The 16,938-nt window shown below is 54.3% G+C and overlaps 1 protein-coding gene across 3 annotated transcripts in view; it reads right to left on the bottom strand.

The window, feature by feature from the left end:
* The window catches only part of SPG7 (SPG7 matrix AAA peptidase subunit, paraplegin), a 33,827-nt gene that overhangs the window by 2,861 nt on the left and 14,028 nt on the right, over positions 1-16,938 (bottom strand). The window contains exons 5-15 of one of the 3 annotated variants that reach the window (XM_036924285.2): positions 16,613-16,752; positions 15,639-15,741; positions 14,338-14,463; positions 13,890-14,052; positions 13,462-13,635; positions 6,226-6,350; positions 5,364-5,466; positions 4,593-4,703; positions 2,872-2,987; positions 1,179-1,335; positions 468-634 (exon numbers count right to left, since the gene is read on the bottom strand). In XM_036924285.2, coding sequence (XP_036780180.2) covers positions 468-634; positions 1,179-1,335; positions 2,872-2,987; positions 4,593-4,703; positions 5,364-5,466; positions 6,226-6,350; positions 13,462-13,635; positions 13,890-14,052; positions 14,338-14,463; positions 15,639-15,741; positions 16,613-16,752 — 1,485 coding nt within the window. The remainder of the gene's footprint in view (positions 1-467; positions 635-1,178; positions 1,336-2,871; positions 2,988-4,592; positions 4,704-5,363; positions 5,467-6,225; positions 6,351-13,461; positions 13,636-13,889; positions 14,053-14,337; positions 14,464-15,638; positions 15,742-16,612; positions 16,753-16,938) is intronic. The other 2 variants (XM_036924286.2, XM_057493051.1) reach the window with 2 other exon arrangements.

Below are 16,938 nucleotides of genomic sequence, written 5' to 3'. Positions count from 1 at the left end.
CCCGTGGGGCTTAGAGCCAGCACAGTTCCCTGGGCATCTGTGGGGACACCCCAGTTCAAGATGCCAGCCACCACCCACTACACTGATCCCTGCCAGCTGCTAGGGGCCAGGGACCCTGCGATGATGCCTCACTCACTAACCAGACCCAAACCAGGGCTGCCTCAAAACAGGCCAAGTCTCATATGGACGGTACAGCGCGTCTCTGGGTGCTGGTTCTACCAGGCACCGAGTTTAGCCTGGTCACAGCTGGGCCTTCCCCAGTTTCTTCAGAAGCACACGGGTCCTCATCCAGGGACCAACACTCAGCAGGTCTGAGCGGCAGCAGACGCCAGGAGGAACACCCCAATTCGGGGGCCACACGATTGAGCTCTCGGCTCAGCGCAGTGGCTGGCCCTCTCTGATACAGAGCTGTGGCACAGGGACCTGCCTCCTACCACTGTAGCATAGGATGGGCAGGGCAGACTCACGTGATCCATCATCTGCTGGAGGCCCTGGCTGAAGGGGCGCCGTCCGAAGCCCGTGAGGCCCTCCTGGGCCTCGGGAAAGGAGATGGGCCCGATGCGCGGCGCCATCCCAAACTGCCTCACCATGGAGTAGGCAATGCGTGTGACCTTCTTCAGGTCATCCTGCGCCCCTGGAGTGTGGGGTCAAGAAAAGAGGCTTCTGTCCTGGCGGTGCGGGTCGGAGCACCCTACTGATGCCACAGCACAGCCTGGGGCCTACAGCAGATGCAGAGTACCCAGGGGACAGCTGGGGCCTCGTGCTGCTCCTTAAGAGAGCCTCAAAACTCTTGAACATGCTCTTGTTTAAAAATGACTCGGGACGTGTATCTGGGACCCCTCACCAGCATGGGGCACGCCTATCAACATGTCTAGTGTCACTGGGCACAAGCAGGGACACTCTGCTCCTTCTCTGGACACCCCGGGAAACAGAAGCTTGAGAACTGAGATTGCTGGAAATGTATTCGGTTTCCTGTTGTCGTTCCCAAAAATTAACCAGGTATACGCATTCACACTGTGTGACTGAGCTCCCTATCTCCCTAATGATTCACGCGATGAATGCAACCGTATGTTCACATTCCACCCTACAGTTCAGATTCCACCGCCGACCAGCTGCAGGAGGGGCTGTGGCTGTCAGAGCGCTGGGGGGACTCCAGACCAAACATGGCCACTCCTCACCAGAGGTGACTCTGTTGAAGGAGATGCTCTCAGACGCACGGCCACCCAGGGCCATGCACATCCGCTCGAACAGCTGCTCCCTGGTGAAGAGGTGTTGGTCTCGTGGCAGCATCTGAGCGAAGCCCAGCGCGGCATTTGTCCGTGGCGTGATGGAGACCTGAGGAATTCGGTGGGCAGGAATTAACAGGCTGGCTGGGGCTTCGAAGGTGAAGTAGGCAGCATTTAACTGCAGGGTTTTCAAGCAGTTAATCCACTTTCACAACAAAGGAGACCCTATCATTAAAGGACAATGGCTCCCACACTGCTGAGTGTCCCCCCTGCACAACTATGTACATATGAAGTACAGGACAACACAGGGCCTTGTGGGAGAAGCCAGCCACGAGGCCAAGGATCAGCTCTGCCAGGGCATGGCACTTGCCTTTACCAGACAGCAGGCATGTGCAGTGGCTCTGCTTGCACAGAACAGGACCTGCCCCACGAGCCACGAGAGACTCAGGGCAGCAGTGCTGTGCCCGCGGGTCACAGCGGCTGGGTGGCCCTGGACGGCACCCGAGCGTCTGTAGAGCTGACATCCAACACTGAAGTATTACAATCGTAAAGGCCGAATCCGTGTTGGAGACTTTCGCCTTCCTCTTGGAGCGCCCAGCCTTGGAAGGGGCGGGGTTCTCACTATGACTAATTTACCTTTTAGCCATCAAATGCAGTGAAAACTTTCAGAAAAGGAAATTTTAAATTACGATTCTACTTCATCATGGATTTTTCTAAATTTTCTTTTTGAGATGTTACACTAAAATAATATATATTGATAACTAAATTTTTCAGTGTTCTGTAACTGTCACACCCACAGTGACAATCTGCCAGCCTTGCAGGGGGCGGCCCGGACCCCCTCACCGGCCACGGCATCTGCCGTCTCTGTCCCAGACTAGACTCCCACCTCGAGCCACACAACGGAAGCTGCCTTGTCAGCAGACATCAAGCGTGACCGGACACGAGTCTACTTCGTCACAGCTAACACCTCCAAAAGGGAATTAAGGGCCGTAAACACTTCCCTATCAGGCAGGCAACTGCAGTCGGACCATTTTTCGAACTGCAGTGTGTCTCCCCCCAGTGTGGTGAGTCTGCCTTGGGGTGGGGGAGTGGGGCAGCAGAGTCAAATCCACCCTCAACTTTACAGGCTGGACACCCACATCCCAAATATTTACATTTGCCCTAAATGATCACGCGAGGATCTCCTGATCACAAATCCACACATTTTGGGGGAGTGTTTGATATTACTGTTTGACACTAACAAATTTTCATCGAGCTCACAACGTCTACAAAGTAACGTCTTTAAAAGTGTGTATTCAATTTACTTCTTTTTAAGCTTTGGAGCCACTGAATTAACACATTTAAACGCTGACAATAAACCTGGCAATTCTTGATCTCAAGACTGAGTATGTGGATAGGGCAGTGAGTCCCCAAGTCATCACGTGGCTTTCTGTTGGTCATGCCCATAAATGGAGCCCACTGGTTGAGATGAAAGACCCCCCCACCCCACCGACTGTGCCCAGAACAAGGGAACCTCCCACCTGCTCCCAGGGCCCCAGGCTGCACCCTGTCCTCACTGAGCTTCTTCAGTCAGGCTTGCACAGGGACCACTCGCTCACGCCTGCCAAGACCCCGGGCCCCCCCGGCTCGCGCCGCCAGCACACACCTTCATCACAGCCTCCGTGTGCTCCAGCAGCCAGCCGACCAAAGCATGGCCTGACTCGTGAAATGCCACCACCTTCTGCTCTTCCCTTGAGAGGACCCTGCTCTTCCTGGCAGCCCCTGAAAGAACGCCCAGAACCTGAGTCCAGGCACAGATGCCCTCGGCCTTGTGTGGCTTCGCCTCAGCCTGTGTTGTCAAAGCAAGGTTGTCACCGGACGTTTGCCTCCCCAGCCGCCCAGAACTCCTCCTTCCTGTGTTCCTCCATTTGAAGGGAAGCTCATTAGGCCAGAGAGAAGTTGGTGGGGCCATCTGTTTCTTCTACAAATGCTGGTGTAAACCTAACAGCTTGCAAAGGCTTTAGGAGCACGGCAGCCCCTCCAGCGTGCCCTCCAGGGCTGCGGGTGGGCGGGACTAGCAGGGAGCTGCTCTGAGTCCTAGGTACCTGCGGGCGTTGCCTCAGACGAGCAGAAGTGACTGCAGCTCCGAGCACCCCACGGTTCTCTCCCATCTCTGAGCAGGCGGCTCTGCCACCCGACTGGCTCTGCATTACACACCCTGCTCAAACTGTGCTGAGGTTTCATTCCCCACCCCAGATTTTCCATTTCTAAGTTTCCACTTTGTAGAATAAGCTCAGGCTTAAGGGCGTTCAGTAGAGCATGCTGCCAGGATCCCACCCCCCCACTTAACGTAAGGTTACCAAGGTGCACTGGCTGTGGCCAATGAATCATTTCAACCAGAGCCAATTATGGGAGCATCTGAACATGAGAGGGCAGGACAGGCTTTGCTGGACCCAGATGTGCTCTAGTTGGGAGGTACAATGGAGTAGGGCCTGGAGAATGCGTCTGGCTTCTGCCAGCACTGTCTTCTACCTTCCCTGCTTTGACAGTATAAGCTTACCAACTTCCCTGTAGAAATAAATGGCTTATCAAAATTCGAGTTTGCAGCAAGGAACGGCAACTTTAGTCCCTCGCACACCAACTCCACTGTGTTCCCAAGCTGCAGCCTGGTGGCAGCCTCTGTCCTGGATTTAACTCAAACTGAGGTGCCAGGAACATGCATCCTGCCAAGACTACTGACAGCAGAGTGTCCGCCTCTAGACATGGGGCCCACACGTCTCAGTATCTCTGGGAAATCTTCAATGTCATGGACTGATACACTGATACTTCGGCCTGAACTCTGTTCAAGGATGAGACTCACGGGTGATGTTTCAATGTTGCCACCTGGGATTATGGAAGCTTCTAGATGCTTCCAGTTTCAGTCCTGCTCTCCTCACAGAAGCCACGAACCCCACCTTGAGCAGCGATGGTCAAGCCACTCACTTCAGAGGGCCTCTCCTGCCCCCATTCCAAGCAGAAGCATGCTGAGCACAGGTCAGGGCAGTCACCCCTGCTGGTCCCCCGATACGGACAGTGCCCAGCATGACCTGCAGCACACGATGGCTGACGAGCCAAACACCACTCATTGTGGGGTCTGTAAGCCTTTTGTATTTCTAGCTGTTCAGTGTGCCTTAGGCAAGTTTACAGTATTTTAAAGTCACGGAAAGTCACACTGTAGAGATCTGACTTAAAAACATAGAAATACTTTGCGAATTTCCCCTCTTGTCCAAGAACAGCATGCTAATCACCTCCACCAGGCAGCATCAAGAACTGGCCTGGCTCCCAACATCCCACCTTCTGTCAAGGTAATTATGGGGACCCAGCCCTGCCAAGAACACCCCCTCCTACCGGCAATGACACGCTCCACGGCATACTCGAAGTTAAACGTGTGGATGGACGAGTGCCCTTCCCGGGCAGCGTGCAGCGCAGCCTCGTTACAGATGTTGGCAATGTCAGCCCCTGTGAGCACACGGCAGGAGATTCTGCTCCCTCAGGGATTCTCCAGGGACAGGAAGGCGGGTGCTCAGGCACAGGGATCCTTAGCGGGGAATAGTATTCTGGACGGGGGCCATTTCCTGCCACTAACAGACACCAAGACCCACCTGCTCCCGCCCTCCCTGATGCCCGCCTGCCTCCCCGCTGAGCTTTAGAACACATCAGCAATCTGCTAGCTCCCAGTTTATTTCACTCAACAGTTCATGTACACAATGATGGGAAGGAATTCCAGGCACCCAATATCCCTGAATTCATTCAGGACGTTAAAGAGTCCAAGGGAAGAAATTTTATCATAATAAAAGGGATTTTGTTGACACTACTCTTTAAAATGAGAGCCATGTAGAAAACTATTTTGGTATGTAACCTGGCTCTACTGAATGAATTAAAACTAGCCAGAGGGGGTGGTGGGTCATGCAGTGGCAGGGCTGCAAAGCAGCATGGGATGCAGCATGGCTGCCTGCACACAGCCCGTGGGGTGCCCCCTTCACAGAGGACCAGCAGTGCTGTGGGGTCCTCTCCCTCCTGTTCTGCCCACCTCTCCCACCCAAGCATGCTGACTGCCACACACACTAGCAGGAAGGCCAGCTGCCCTCCACCTCCGGGACCCTTGAGCAGCCTGCGTACCACTGAAGCCCGGGGTCAGCTCCGCCAGGCGCTGGGAGTAAAAGCTGCTGGCCTGAGTCAGCTTCAGGCTCTTCAGGTGCTGCTCGAAAATCTCCCGCCTCTCCTGCCAGACAGGAGGAAGAGCAAGTGTGGGCCAGGGACTGGGTGGTCCCATCAGTCCCTCCTTCAGCACGACCCATGGCTCGTGAAACCAGGCCAGAGGTGCAAGCGGCAGTTCAAAAAGGAAGGGAAGGGGACAGAATTGTCAACACAGTGCAGCTCACACATGCAGCACACCTTGTAGAGAGCTCGACAGAGTGTGTGCCCTGCACGCACTGACCCCGAGGAGGCTCAGTGCCTCTGAGAACACTGACCACAGAGCCTAACCCACAACTACCCCATGCCCCTGTGCCGGTACCTACAGGACTGTTAGCCAGCTAGGCAGCTTTCCCTTCACTCTCTCAGCCCTTTCCCCTGTCACGCTGGGGCCGCACCACACATGATCCTCATCACGGCACGCAGGGGCCACCGTGAAGGCCTGACTGCCAGGAGGTAGCATCCATCCGGAGGCCTGAGACAAGGAGGCTGGCAGGGCCAAGAGGTCACCAGGGCTCCCACCCTCTTCCACCCGCTTTCAGGGCAGCCACATGGCACAGTTCTGACACCATGTGGCACCCGAGGGCTTGTGGGGTCAGGGTGAAAATCCTGAGACTCTTAATGGACTTGCTACAGAGCTCGACCTAGACGGGTCTGCTCAACCCAGAGCTCAAGGATAAAGAGAAGACAGTGCAGATCAACAAAGACGATTCCTGCAAAAGCGGCAAGTCCAGAGGAGCACACAGCTGCCTCTGGGTCCCAAAGGGCTACCCCAGGCCACACTGACCTGTAGTGTGGGCAGGTCAATGAAGACGTGTCGGTCCAGCCGGCCTGGCCTCAGCAGAGCGCCGTCCAAAATGTCAGCCCGGTTGGTGGACGCCAGGACAATGACATGGTCGGTAGTGCCCATTCCTGGAGGGACAGACGTCGGCCGTGAGGGTTGGGGTCCCCATTATGAAGGCCTTCCCTTTCCAGTACAAGATGGGCAAGATTCCCGTTGGGGTCCCTGGGAAGGAATGCTGACCCAACACCTTAACTGCCCTGAGCATTTTCCACCCAAATCATGACAGGACAGCAATAATTCACCCATTTTATCTCCCCAGGCCTCCAGAGGCCGAACCGCTGACAGAAAGCTGCGCCCTGCGGCCCAAGGCCTCCCTGAGTCCAGGCAGCATCCAGAGGGAACCATGTTTCTCCAAAACGAGACTGACAGGAGGAGCTGGGGAGCTGGGAGGGCGAATCACGCCTTCACCGAACTTTCTTGGGCTACAGAGACCTCCGGGGGCTCAGGGGACATGATATCTCTAACGCTTGGTCTGAAGGCCTGCCTAGGTTTTAGGCCCCAGGTTTCTCACACACAGTTTAAAAGCAAGTCCAGAAACCGTCACTGATCGCCCAGATCTGTGTGTGGGTGTTGTCTGGATGCTAATTTGAATAAAGAGCTGCAGAAGACTGGGTATTAGGTGCTACAAAGAATTTATTTTTAATCAGTGTTTTAAAGTGCTTAAGTATTTTCTGAAGGTAAAGAAATACTTTCAGGGGGTGTAGCATTCAGAGAATGTAGGATTCAGAGCTTTGGGTTTGCTTTAAAATAACCCACTGGGTGGATTGGAGAAGGTGTGAATGGCTGGGACCCAAGGTAGCCTGGGACACAGGCTAATGCATGTCTCTCTCTGCCTTTGTGGACGTTGGAAAGTTCTATTACACAGTTCAAAAATAAAGATGTCATGATCTATAGCTAACTTTTAAAAAGTCCCTAATAAATTCACAAATAAAATTTTAAACCACCTACAAAATCTTTTTAACAGTGAAAATTTTTTTAAAAAGTGAGATTTAGAAGAAATATTGCAGAATTAAGTCCTGACAACTGTTGGCAGGATGTCATCACTCCACCCCAGGTCCCGTGATGGCAGCCAGGAGATGGGGAGAGCACACCGGGCCAGATCCCATTACGGAGCAGCAGCCAGCAGGACAGCACAGCCCGCTTCCAGGCCTGAGGAAATCATTGTGGAACGTCAAAGATCAGCTCTCAGAGCTGAGACATCACTGGCTGGGGTTCTGCACCCTGGGATGTGAATGTCAGAACTCCACAAGGAGTCAGTCTCACTCGTGTCAAGACGGGGTACAGCAGGACATCCCCTCTAGTGACACAGAGGCGAAGTCTTAGGACAACCCTGACTTTTAAGAGAAACTCAGGCACCCAGCAGATATGTCAGTTTTAGGAAGGTGAAGCTCTGCCATGAGAACAAGGGGCTGGCTGGAGGCAGAGGCCCTGGACAGACACAGCTTTACTCCCAGGCCCCCCGGGACAAAAGGGGCCGAGGCCCAGTGGTGGCACTTCCAGGGCACGCGGCAGACTTCTGAAAGGCTTTCTTTCCTTCGACAGCCGAGGCTGTGAACACAGAATTCTCAAGTTATATAAACAGTGAAAAAATGCTGAAAACAGTGGGAACAATGGGTGAAGAAAACCGCAACAAGACCAGGGTGAATGCAGTGTGAGCGAGGTCCACCCTCACAACCAACCTCTGCCGCCCAGGGGCTGCCCCTCGCTCCATGCCTGTGAGGGTCACAGGACTACAGGACACGGGCCTTCTGGGGCTGGGCCATTACATTTTAGAAACTTTGTATTTTGACAGTTATAGATAGGCAGCAGCCTGCAGAGGCAGAACAGAGAGGTCCTCTTGGCCGGCTTGCATCACAAGAAGCCCAAGGCCAGACAGCCACATGCCCTATGGATGTCCCAATCTCAAATGGACTCATTTCTCTGCTCGTTTCTCTGTAATTTTATCATATGCAGATTCGGTAACCTCCCCCTCACTCAAGACAAACTCCCCACCAACGACATCCCTCAAGCACTCCCCATCCCCACCTTTCTAACTGCAGTCAAACACTCACCTGTCCTCCAACCTCACGTAAACTCAATCATACTTGAGGCCTGCTGAGCTTGGCTCTGTCCGCACGATTCCCCTGTGCGGCGCTGAGCACCGCGACAGGGGCCCCCACGACAGCACATGGAGCTCCACTGAAGGACAGCTGGGCTGTTCCCAGCGTTCAGCCATTACAGACACACGGGCACTGGTGCACGGGGCCGAGTGCCCCTGCTCTGGGATGAGCACCCGATGGTGGTACCTGCTGCTCGTACGTTTAGCCCTTCAGAAGCTGCCGGCAGTTCCCGGGGCAGCTGCACTGTTCACACCCCACCAGTGCTGCATCAGCTCCCATCTCCCTGAGCTGTGCTGTCGCGGCTACTTGCACTCAATCCATGCCCAGCCCAGGCTCGCAAGATGGGAATCCAGGCTCACGTCCTCACCAGCATGGGGTACTGCCACGATTCTGGATCCCCTATCCTACCGGGTGTGCGTCTCCCGAAATCACAGCAAGGCTTTTTGGCAGGTATTGTTAAAATTAGCAGAGGGAGGTCTCCTCAAAACGGAGTGGGAGGCCAGAAGGGGAGCCACCCCCCTCCACCTGGATGACTGGGGCGGGGGAACAGCAACCCGCTGAGGGGGAAAGGTCCGCATGGCACCCCTGCGGTCGTCCCTAGACCCCGGCTTTCCTCCAATAGGCTTCCCGCAAGCAGCCCCTCTGATCTTCCTCCTCCTCCTCCTCCATAAAGGCAGGTTCCTTTCCTTTGTGGAACTGGCCTATGTCCCCAGTGGCAATTCTCTGCTGTCTGCTAAACCCGTTTATGCTGATAAAATAACTTCCATTTTTAAGGTTGTTACGGACAAGCTTATCCTAAAAATTATGTGGGGGCAAAGAACAGCCTCAGCAATGCTGGGCAGGAAGAGCTAAGTTGGGGGGGGGCACATGACCCTCCTTTCAGGCCCAATGTGCAGCTTGGGGACAAGGCTGTAATATGGTGGAGGGACAGACTCATAAACCAACACCTTGAGAGCCAGAAACAGACTTAAACACACCCAGCTAAGCTCTGACAAAACACCAAAGCAGTTCAGTGGAAAAAGGACAGTGTTTTCAACAGATGGTACTAAGGCCATTGGCCATATGCGGGCAAAAATGAACCCAACCACAGCCTTACAGCTTATAGTGGGGCACAGGTCAACAGGAAAAAGGCCCCATGAATGGCAGCAGGTCCTAAAGACTGTGCAGAATCAAGAGTCCACAGCCCTCATACTCCCGGTGCAGCTGAGACACAACACCCGCTGCACAGCACATGGAGCAAAGCCTTTCTGCAGAGCAAACTGTCAAGTGGCAACTGTCCACAGACAACTCAGCCAGGTGGGGCCCACACCCTGGGGCGCAGGGGCAGTCCCATGTTTGGCCACCTCTGCCTGACCCATGAACCAGGATTTTTCTTTTCCCTGGTGAGCTTTTCCCACGACCAGCACGGCATCTGCTCCGTACTCTGCACGTCAATGAGCAGACTGCTCCCCCAAGAAAACAGAGGCTCCCAGACATACCAAGAGGCTGAGAATGCTCGGCTGTGTCTGCTACAAAAGGGCTCATTAGCTGCTGGCCTTGCATGTCAGGGGTTCCCAGGCACGATCAAGTCCTGGGGCGGAAGCAGCTCTCTCACACCAGCAGAGGGGTTTGGCTCAGAGCAAGCTGCCATCTGGCCAACACTTCCTGATGGGCGAGATGCCCAAACGGGTCGTGTCTGTCCTCCAGTGCAAGAAGCCACATATGCAGGCAGTGCTGAGGGCTCTGTGAGAGCCTCGTGGGGCCTTACCTGGGAATCCCCCACCGCCTGGAATGGCACTTCACCACACACCAATCTCAAAATCAGAGGCCAGACTATGCACTTTGCCACTATAAAACAGGGCTCAGGGACAAGGGGACTGGCATGCACCCCACAACGTCCCTCCACAGTCCACGAGCGGAGGCCGAACAAGTAGATGGGCACCTACAGGAGCTGAAGGCCAAGTGTGAACGTTGCTCCACCTGCCAGACATTGGGACTTGAGGACACATCGAGTCCACTCAGTCCACTAGTCATCTGACAACCTTCAAAAAGTCCTCCCTTGTCCTCGTACGTAGGCAAACTCCCTTTCACTGCAATTCGCAGGCACTGCAGTTTTACAAATGGAAGGTTGGCAGCAACCCTGCATCTGGCATGTCTACTGGCGGCAGGTTTGAGAGGACTGACCTCAGTGCTGGAAGACCTGCTGTGGGCGAAATGCTACCAAATAGCATTGCAGGCTAGAAAAGTTGTTCATTACAGGAAGAAGGCATTGATGTGGCAAACTTCACTGTCCTATTTTAGGAAAAGGCCACGGCCACCCCACCCTTCAGCAACCACCCCCCACATCAGCTGCCATTCACAGCAGGACAAGACCCCCCCAGTGAAAAGAGCATGACTCGCTGAAGGCCCAGAGGCATTTGTAGCAAACAGTGTTTCTAACTGAGGCGGGCACACTGCGCATTCAGGCACAAGGCTACCACACACTCAATAGACAACAGACTGTGCTCTGGCTGCCAAAGTGCCCATCCGACCCACTCTGTAGGACCTCCAAAACCTGCCTGTACCACAAATATTATTCGTTCTTTTAAAAAAAGTCAACCAGAAGTTATCATTAAAACCTGGCACTTTGGAGAGCAGAGACTGAACTGCTGGGTGCTGGCCCCCGCGTGGTCTGTCACAGCTGAAGGATTGACCTCTCCAGGCCTGGCCCATGGCAGCTGCCACCCACCCGACCCTCAAGGGTCACGAGACCCTGTGGCTAGAACGCTGGAGGGCTTCTGTACTTCTCCCGGACTCCAAAACCACCCACAAAAGCAATCACAAAGCCACATGCAGGAGAAACACCACGTAAAGCCATTCAAAAGAGATACGATGTGATATGACTTCTTAGAAGCTCAGGACCCCAGAGGATAACATCTCAAACTACAAAACAGCAGGTCTAGCTGATCACAACTGGGGCATGCGGTGGGGGGAGCAGTCAGAGCCGGGTCTAGCACACATGCCCCCAGAAAAGCAGTGTGGGACAAGGGCTCCCTGGGACCCAGCCTGGAAGGTGCTCTTGAAGGGCCCTGTCTGAGGGTGTCTTTCTCAACAGCTACCTTCAGAGTCTGAACCCAACTCAGTTCACACATCCAAAGACCCTGAGCTCTCTGGAAACATCCTTCCCGGAAAGACTTGCTCTTCAAGGGATGGAGGCTCTTCAGCCCTTGCCACTTATGCCATAAACAATCCCTGTGCAGACAATGCTAAATGGCAGCGGGAGAGGGTGGCGGGACAGCTCCGGATGCAACTGCCTTTCTAGTGGCCCGCCAGCAGCACCCTCCTCAGCTGTCAGAAGGCCTCTTTCATCTTAAACCCCAAGGGCTTTCAGAACTTACAACATGCTCCCACACGCATCAGTCCATCTGGCCTGCACAACAGGGCACAAGAAAAGGCCTCACCATGCCATGTGGCCACCTCAGTCCAGATGCTGGCACCAGGGGCCAGGTGCTACAATACTGCATGCAGCGCCATTCCCACCACGAGCACAAGAGCGGCCCAATCGTGCAGATGTGACATGGCCTCAATGTGGAGACCCCGTTTAACAGGGACGGCCTGTGAAGGTGTCGCATCACAGAGACCCAAAAACAGGCACAGCTGGAGGAAACGCAGTGGTGGGATGAGGAAATGGGACATGTGAGGCCACACTCATCCTGCAGCCAAAGAGGCACAGGCAAGGGGCGAGAGGCCACCCTTGGGGGCACCCACATCATCATGTCTGTGCCAGCCTGCGGAAAGCTTGGGGGAGTCAGAGGGCGCTCTCTGACTGCTTATGTGAGTCTGAAATTATTTCAAAATGAGAAGCTACACATGGTTTTGGCCTTGGTCACAGTCCAAGTCTGCCATCCAAACGCTGGCAACAGACACTCCATCCCAAACAGTGAGGACACTTTACAGGGAAAACAATACACGACTCAATGGTTCTCTCAGAACTAAAGGCTCCGTGAGAAATGTGTCTCCCTCACGGGCGACACGAGAAGATCTAGGAACCACATCAGTTAAAACTGGACCCCACACAGCTGGACTCGAAAGCTATCTGCATGCCCACGTTCCAGCACCACAATTCATGACAGCCACCCATGCCCGTGGCAGGTGGACGACACACAGGGCAGGTCCATCCACACCACGGACCAGCACTCAGCCTCGAGGAGGGCGGTTATCCTGACAGCTCGGGTGGACCCGGAGGGCATGATGCCGAGTGAGATGAGCCATTACAGAAGGATGACTGTCTATCTGGGATGACAGTAAAGGTGTGTGGATGCTGCACAACAATGGAATGTACTTCACACCACTGAACTGCACACTTAAAAACAGCTACAATGGTTCAGAGGATTGGAGACTGTTGAGAGTTGGGCATGGGGTTGATTGGTGATTGTGCATCAGGTCCCCTATACAGAATTCTGTTGTTGTTAACAACCATATGATCAATAGATGTGAGAGATGCCCTCTCAAAAAACTTCACGTTGTGTGTTTTACCACAGTGAGAACACACACACAATAGCTACACCAAAAGAGGGGGAGCTTACAAAAGTAGCCAGAAGGAAAAACACTTCGACATCACCTTTGTGGATCATGTCCATTAATGAGAAGAAACAGTGTGGAAGCAGGTCTGGAGGTCATTTCAAGAGCAGCTGATAGTGCCTCCCTCGTGCAGCCACTCCAGGCTCTGCCCCGCCCGCCAGTGGCAGCAGATGTCACACACGACCAGCTGGGCACGGCCCAGACCTGACACCACTGGTAACCCAACCTGCCACTCATATTCCTAGTTCTCCCTCCTCGTTTACCATTCCTCAGCTTTAAAACGAAAAGCTGTGTTTCCTAAGTGCAGAGAGAGGACAGGTGGTACCTCTCGAGCGGGCCTTATTTCTAGCTGGGACCTGCTAGGACAGCTCTCTGATGACCATATCCTCACCTGTGGCAGGTGCTGTGCTGGAGAAACAGCAGACCAGCAACATGAGAAAAGACACCTGTGTGTACCACATACACTCTGCAACCGTAAACATGAGCAGCACGGTCCACCTAGAACTTCCCACCCCAGAGGACACTGGCGGTGGGCACTCACCATCCATCTCCACCAGAAGCTGGTTGAGAGTCTGCTCCTCCTCCGTGTTGGAGAAGCCGGACACGCTGGCAGAGCGCTTCTTGCCCACAGCGTCAATCTCATCAATGTACACAATGCAGGGGGCCCGGGCCCGGGCTTCCTTGAAAAGGCTCCGCACGCGGGCTGCGCCGAGGCCTGAAGGAAACAGGGGACCAGGAAGCAGACAGGTGGCAGAAGAGTCCCAGCTGCTCACTGAGGCGGGAGCCAGGGTGGCCACCCTGGCAGTCTCATCCTCCTGAAACCCCCAGGCCACCAAGTGGAAGTGGCTTCAAAGACCGTCACCCAACCCTGCCTGAACATGCTTCCTGTAACGTTCTATCCCCCCTCCTCACCAGCTCGGCTGCCCGCACAGAGGCTAGTGGCCCACCCCCAGCCCCAGCAAGGCCTACCTCCGATGACCTCCACAAACTCCGAGCCCGCCATCGCCAGGAAGGGCACCTGAGCCTCAGTCGCCACAGCCTTGGCGAGCAGCGTCTTCCCACAGCCAGGGGGGCCAAGCAACAGCGCACCCTTCGGAACTTTGGCGCCCAGCTGAAGGAAGCGCTCCGGGCTCTAGAAAAGCAGATGTGTGACCCTGATCACAGGTGCTTCAGAGATAAATTTCAAGGACTGGCAAGAAGCTCGGCTCATGTACCATCACCAAGGGGCTGCAGTCCGTGAGGTTCTGGGAAGAGCAGAGAGCACTGGGAGCCTCGGTGCTCCCAACGGCTCCCATGCGCCAGTGAGGGGTGTGGGCCTCCTGGCAACACCTACGCATGCCCTCTGCACATGGCCGAGCAGGGCAACCCTCCCTGGGACAGTGTCCGCAGCAGCCTCCTGCTCAGCATGTGCACGCACCTTCAGGTAATCCACGAACTCCACCACTTCCAGTTTGGCTTCATGCATTCCTGCTACATCTTTGAAGCTGACTCCTTTCCCCATCTTGCCATCCACAATCGTGAAACGAGCCATTTTGAGTTGATTCTGGGCAGAAGGACAAAGGGCCCCTAGCAGGGAGGGAAGATGAGCTCCTCCATGCTAGCTCTGTGTGCACCTCGGAGCTGCCACGGCTGTGTCCCCCCCAGCCCTTGCCGGCCCTCCTCCCACAGCCAGAAATGCCAGCCCACACCTGAACGGAATGGTGTCCATTCAGACAGATTCAGTCAAGCTTACCTTCCAGACATGCATGGAGAAATGTTTATTGTACCTTATTTACAGTAAGCTGTCTAGCGTCTAGCAATTTGCCTTATAACACAAACCTATACAAAGCAGGTAAGTTAACAGTATCTTCTGCTCAGACTATCTTATTTGCCCATGTGATTTTTCACATTACTGTGTAATTTCCTTTACTGATCATAAAAGTAATGTACAACACTCAATTCTCTGAGTCTTGGTAGAAATGTTAACTGGTAAACTTTTGGACATCAAGCAAGACAGACAAAGCTTTTAGTGAGGGGAGTAAACTTGAGCTATAGATGCTCGGAAGATGCATGTGCATGGAATTCATCACTACTTACATACAGCAACAATAAAAATGAACAGCTGAAGGTAGGCAAGAATTAGCAGACCAGGTGCATGTGATTCAGTACAACCCCCAAGGAGATGACATACTGCCACTGAATGAGACCGTGAGCCTTTAGCTGCAGACACTCATCCCTGATTGTCACAGCTCCCAGGAGGGACCAGGAGCTGCCCTGTGCACCTATTGCTTCTATGGGGCTCTGGCCCTCTGCTGACAAAGGACTCTGCCACTGAGTCCTGGGTGGGAGAGAGTGTGAACACTGTAGCAAATGCCACAGCAGGAGAGTATTTCCAGACTGTGTTTAGGTTGTTCTCGTAAAGACAACTTTTAAAAATTTCTCAGTGTTAGCTAGTAGGGGAAACCAAACAAAGTCATGCCCAGCAGGTGTTAAAAACCTCAGAGCAAAGTGCCCTAAAACTCCCTGAGTGCAGCCACCAGTTGGAGGGAGAGGCCTCAGTTATAGGCTCCCGTCAGCCATGGAAAGACCAGCTGCTAAGTTATGGCTCCGGGATGGCCACTGCAAGGTTCGGTCTCAGGGCACACTCGTGCATGGGGGTGGGGAGAGCGCCCGGCCAGCCAGGGTGGGCAGGCCGCTCCCAGACCACAAGTTCAGCAGGATGTAATGTGTGTGACTTACGAAAGCGCTGAATCCGCCTTCCCGTCCTGTCATTCCAGCCAGACGGAAGACATACCACAGGATGGCCAGGCCCACTGCCGTCATCCCCAAGGCATAGAGCGCACTGGCATAAGAAAGACAGGCGGTTACAGGCCTGGCTGCACTGCGGCAACCAACAGACAGGCCTCAAAGTCAGGGCACAGACAATCCTGCAAATGGGTTTCCTTGTCTAGTCCTCACCTACCACCCTCTTTATTGAGTTCTCCCAAACTGTCAGAAGGCGCAGAGCACTGGAGACAGAGCACCTGGCCATGGCGGACGCCAGAACGGCTGACACCACACACAGGCTTGGCCACCCAGAGCCTCCCGGTAATTAATACCCAACGGGAGCGAGTCTCAAGTTTCATACACTCTGCTTCCAATTTTGGTCAGTGAGGCAAAAGCCTCAGGACAAGGAAGCCCTGCGGCAGCAGCCCTGCACCTGGGGACTGTCACCCCCAGCCTGAGCCCCGAGCACCCAGAGTCCAGAGGGCTGCAGACTTAGAGACCCCTCGCTTCCTGGGGTTGGGGGGCGAAGGCATTAGCAGAACCTAGGCATGTCAGCAAGCCAATGACACACCTCTGCACACGGGCTGCAGCCACGGTGGGTCCCGTGCACAGCTCAGAGAGCCACAGCAGTGATGCTGGACTCCCACTAAGGAGCCCACAGGTCCTGCGGCCTACGTGTCTCCACTTCTCTCAGCTACAGGGAACCACAGTCTCTACTGGACGTCCCTGCCTGTTTCTGTTCTGCGTTCCTCTTTGCGGAAGACAGCAATTCCACCATGAGCTGAGCGAAGAAATGCCAGAGGCAGCCAGGGAGAGTGACGACCCCCGACAGGCTCAGACCTCCAGACTCCCCAGGCACCTTACACCCCCACATAAGAGTATTCAGGTAGCTGCGGCTTGCTTCCCACACTACAAAGCAGCTCAGCAGCCAGCCCGAACCAACATACTTTCCAAAGAACCCTGTACGCTTATAGGAAACCGGGATCCTGTCCTTGCTTTCAATGTTCAGCTCATCTTCAGCTGCTCGAAGCTTCTCTTCAAACTTATCGATGTTGGCCACCTGCATCCGGTACATCAAGGCCAGCCGCTGAAAGCAGAGGGGCAGTGAGAGTGACAAACAGGACAGGCCACCGACCCAGACCCCAGAGCCATCCTCAAGCACACTGCACACACAGCTTCAGGGTCCTGGAGGCAGGGGCTCTCACCTGCCATTCAGAAACCACTTCACATCTAAAAAGTTTCAGTTTTCTCAAACACAATTACTCCAAAACGT

The sequence above is a fragment of the Manis pentadactyla genome, chromosome 15 (genome assembly GCF_030020395.1).
Source record: "Manis pentadactyla isolate mManPen7 chromosome 15, mManPen7.hap1, whole genome shotgun sequence".
Lineage (NCBI taxonomy): Eukaryota > Metazoa > Chordata > Mammalia > Pholidota > Manidae > Manis > Manis pentadactyla.
Note: the sequence above shows the minus strand (reverse complement) of the source record. Positions and strands in the feature narration are given on the sequence as shown.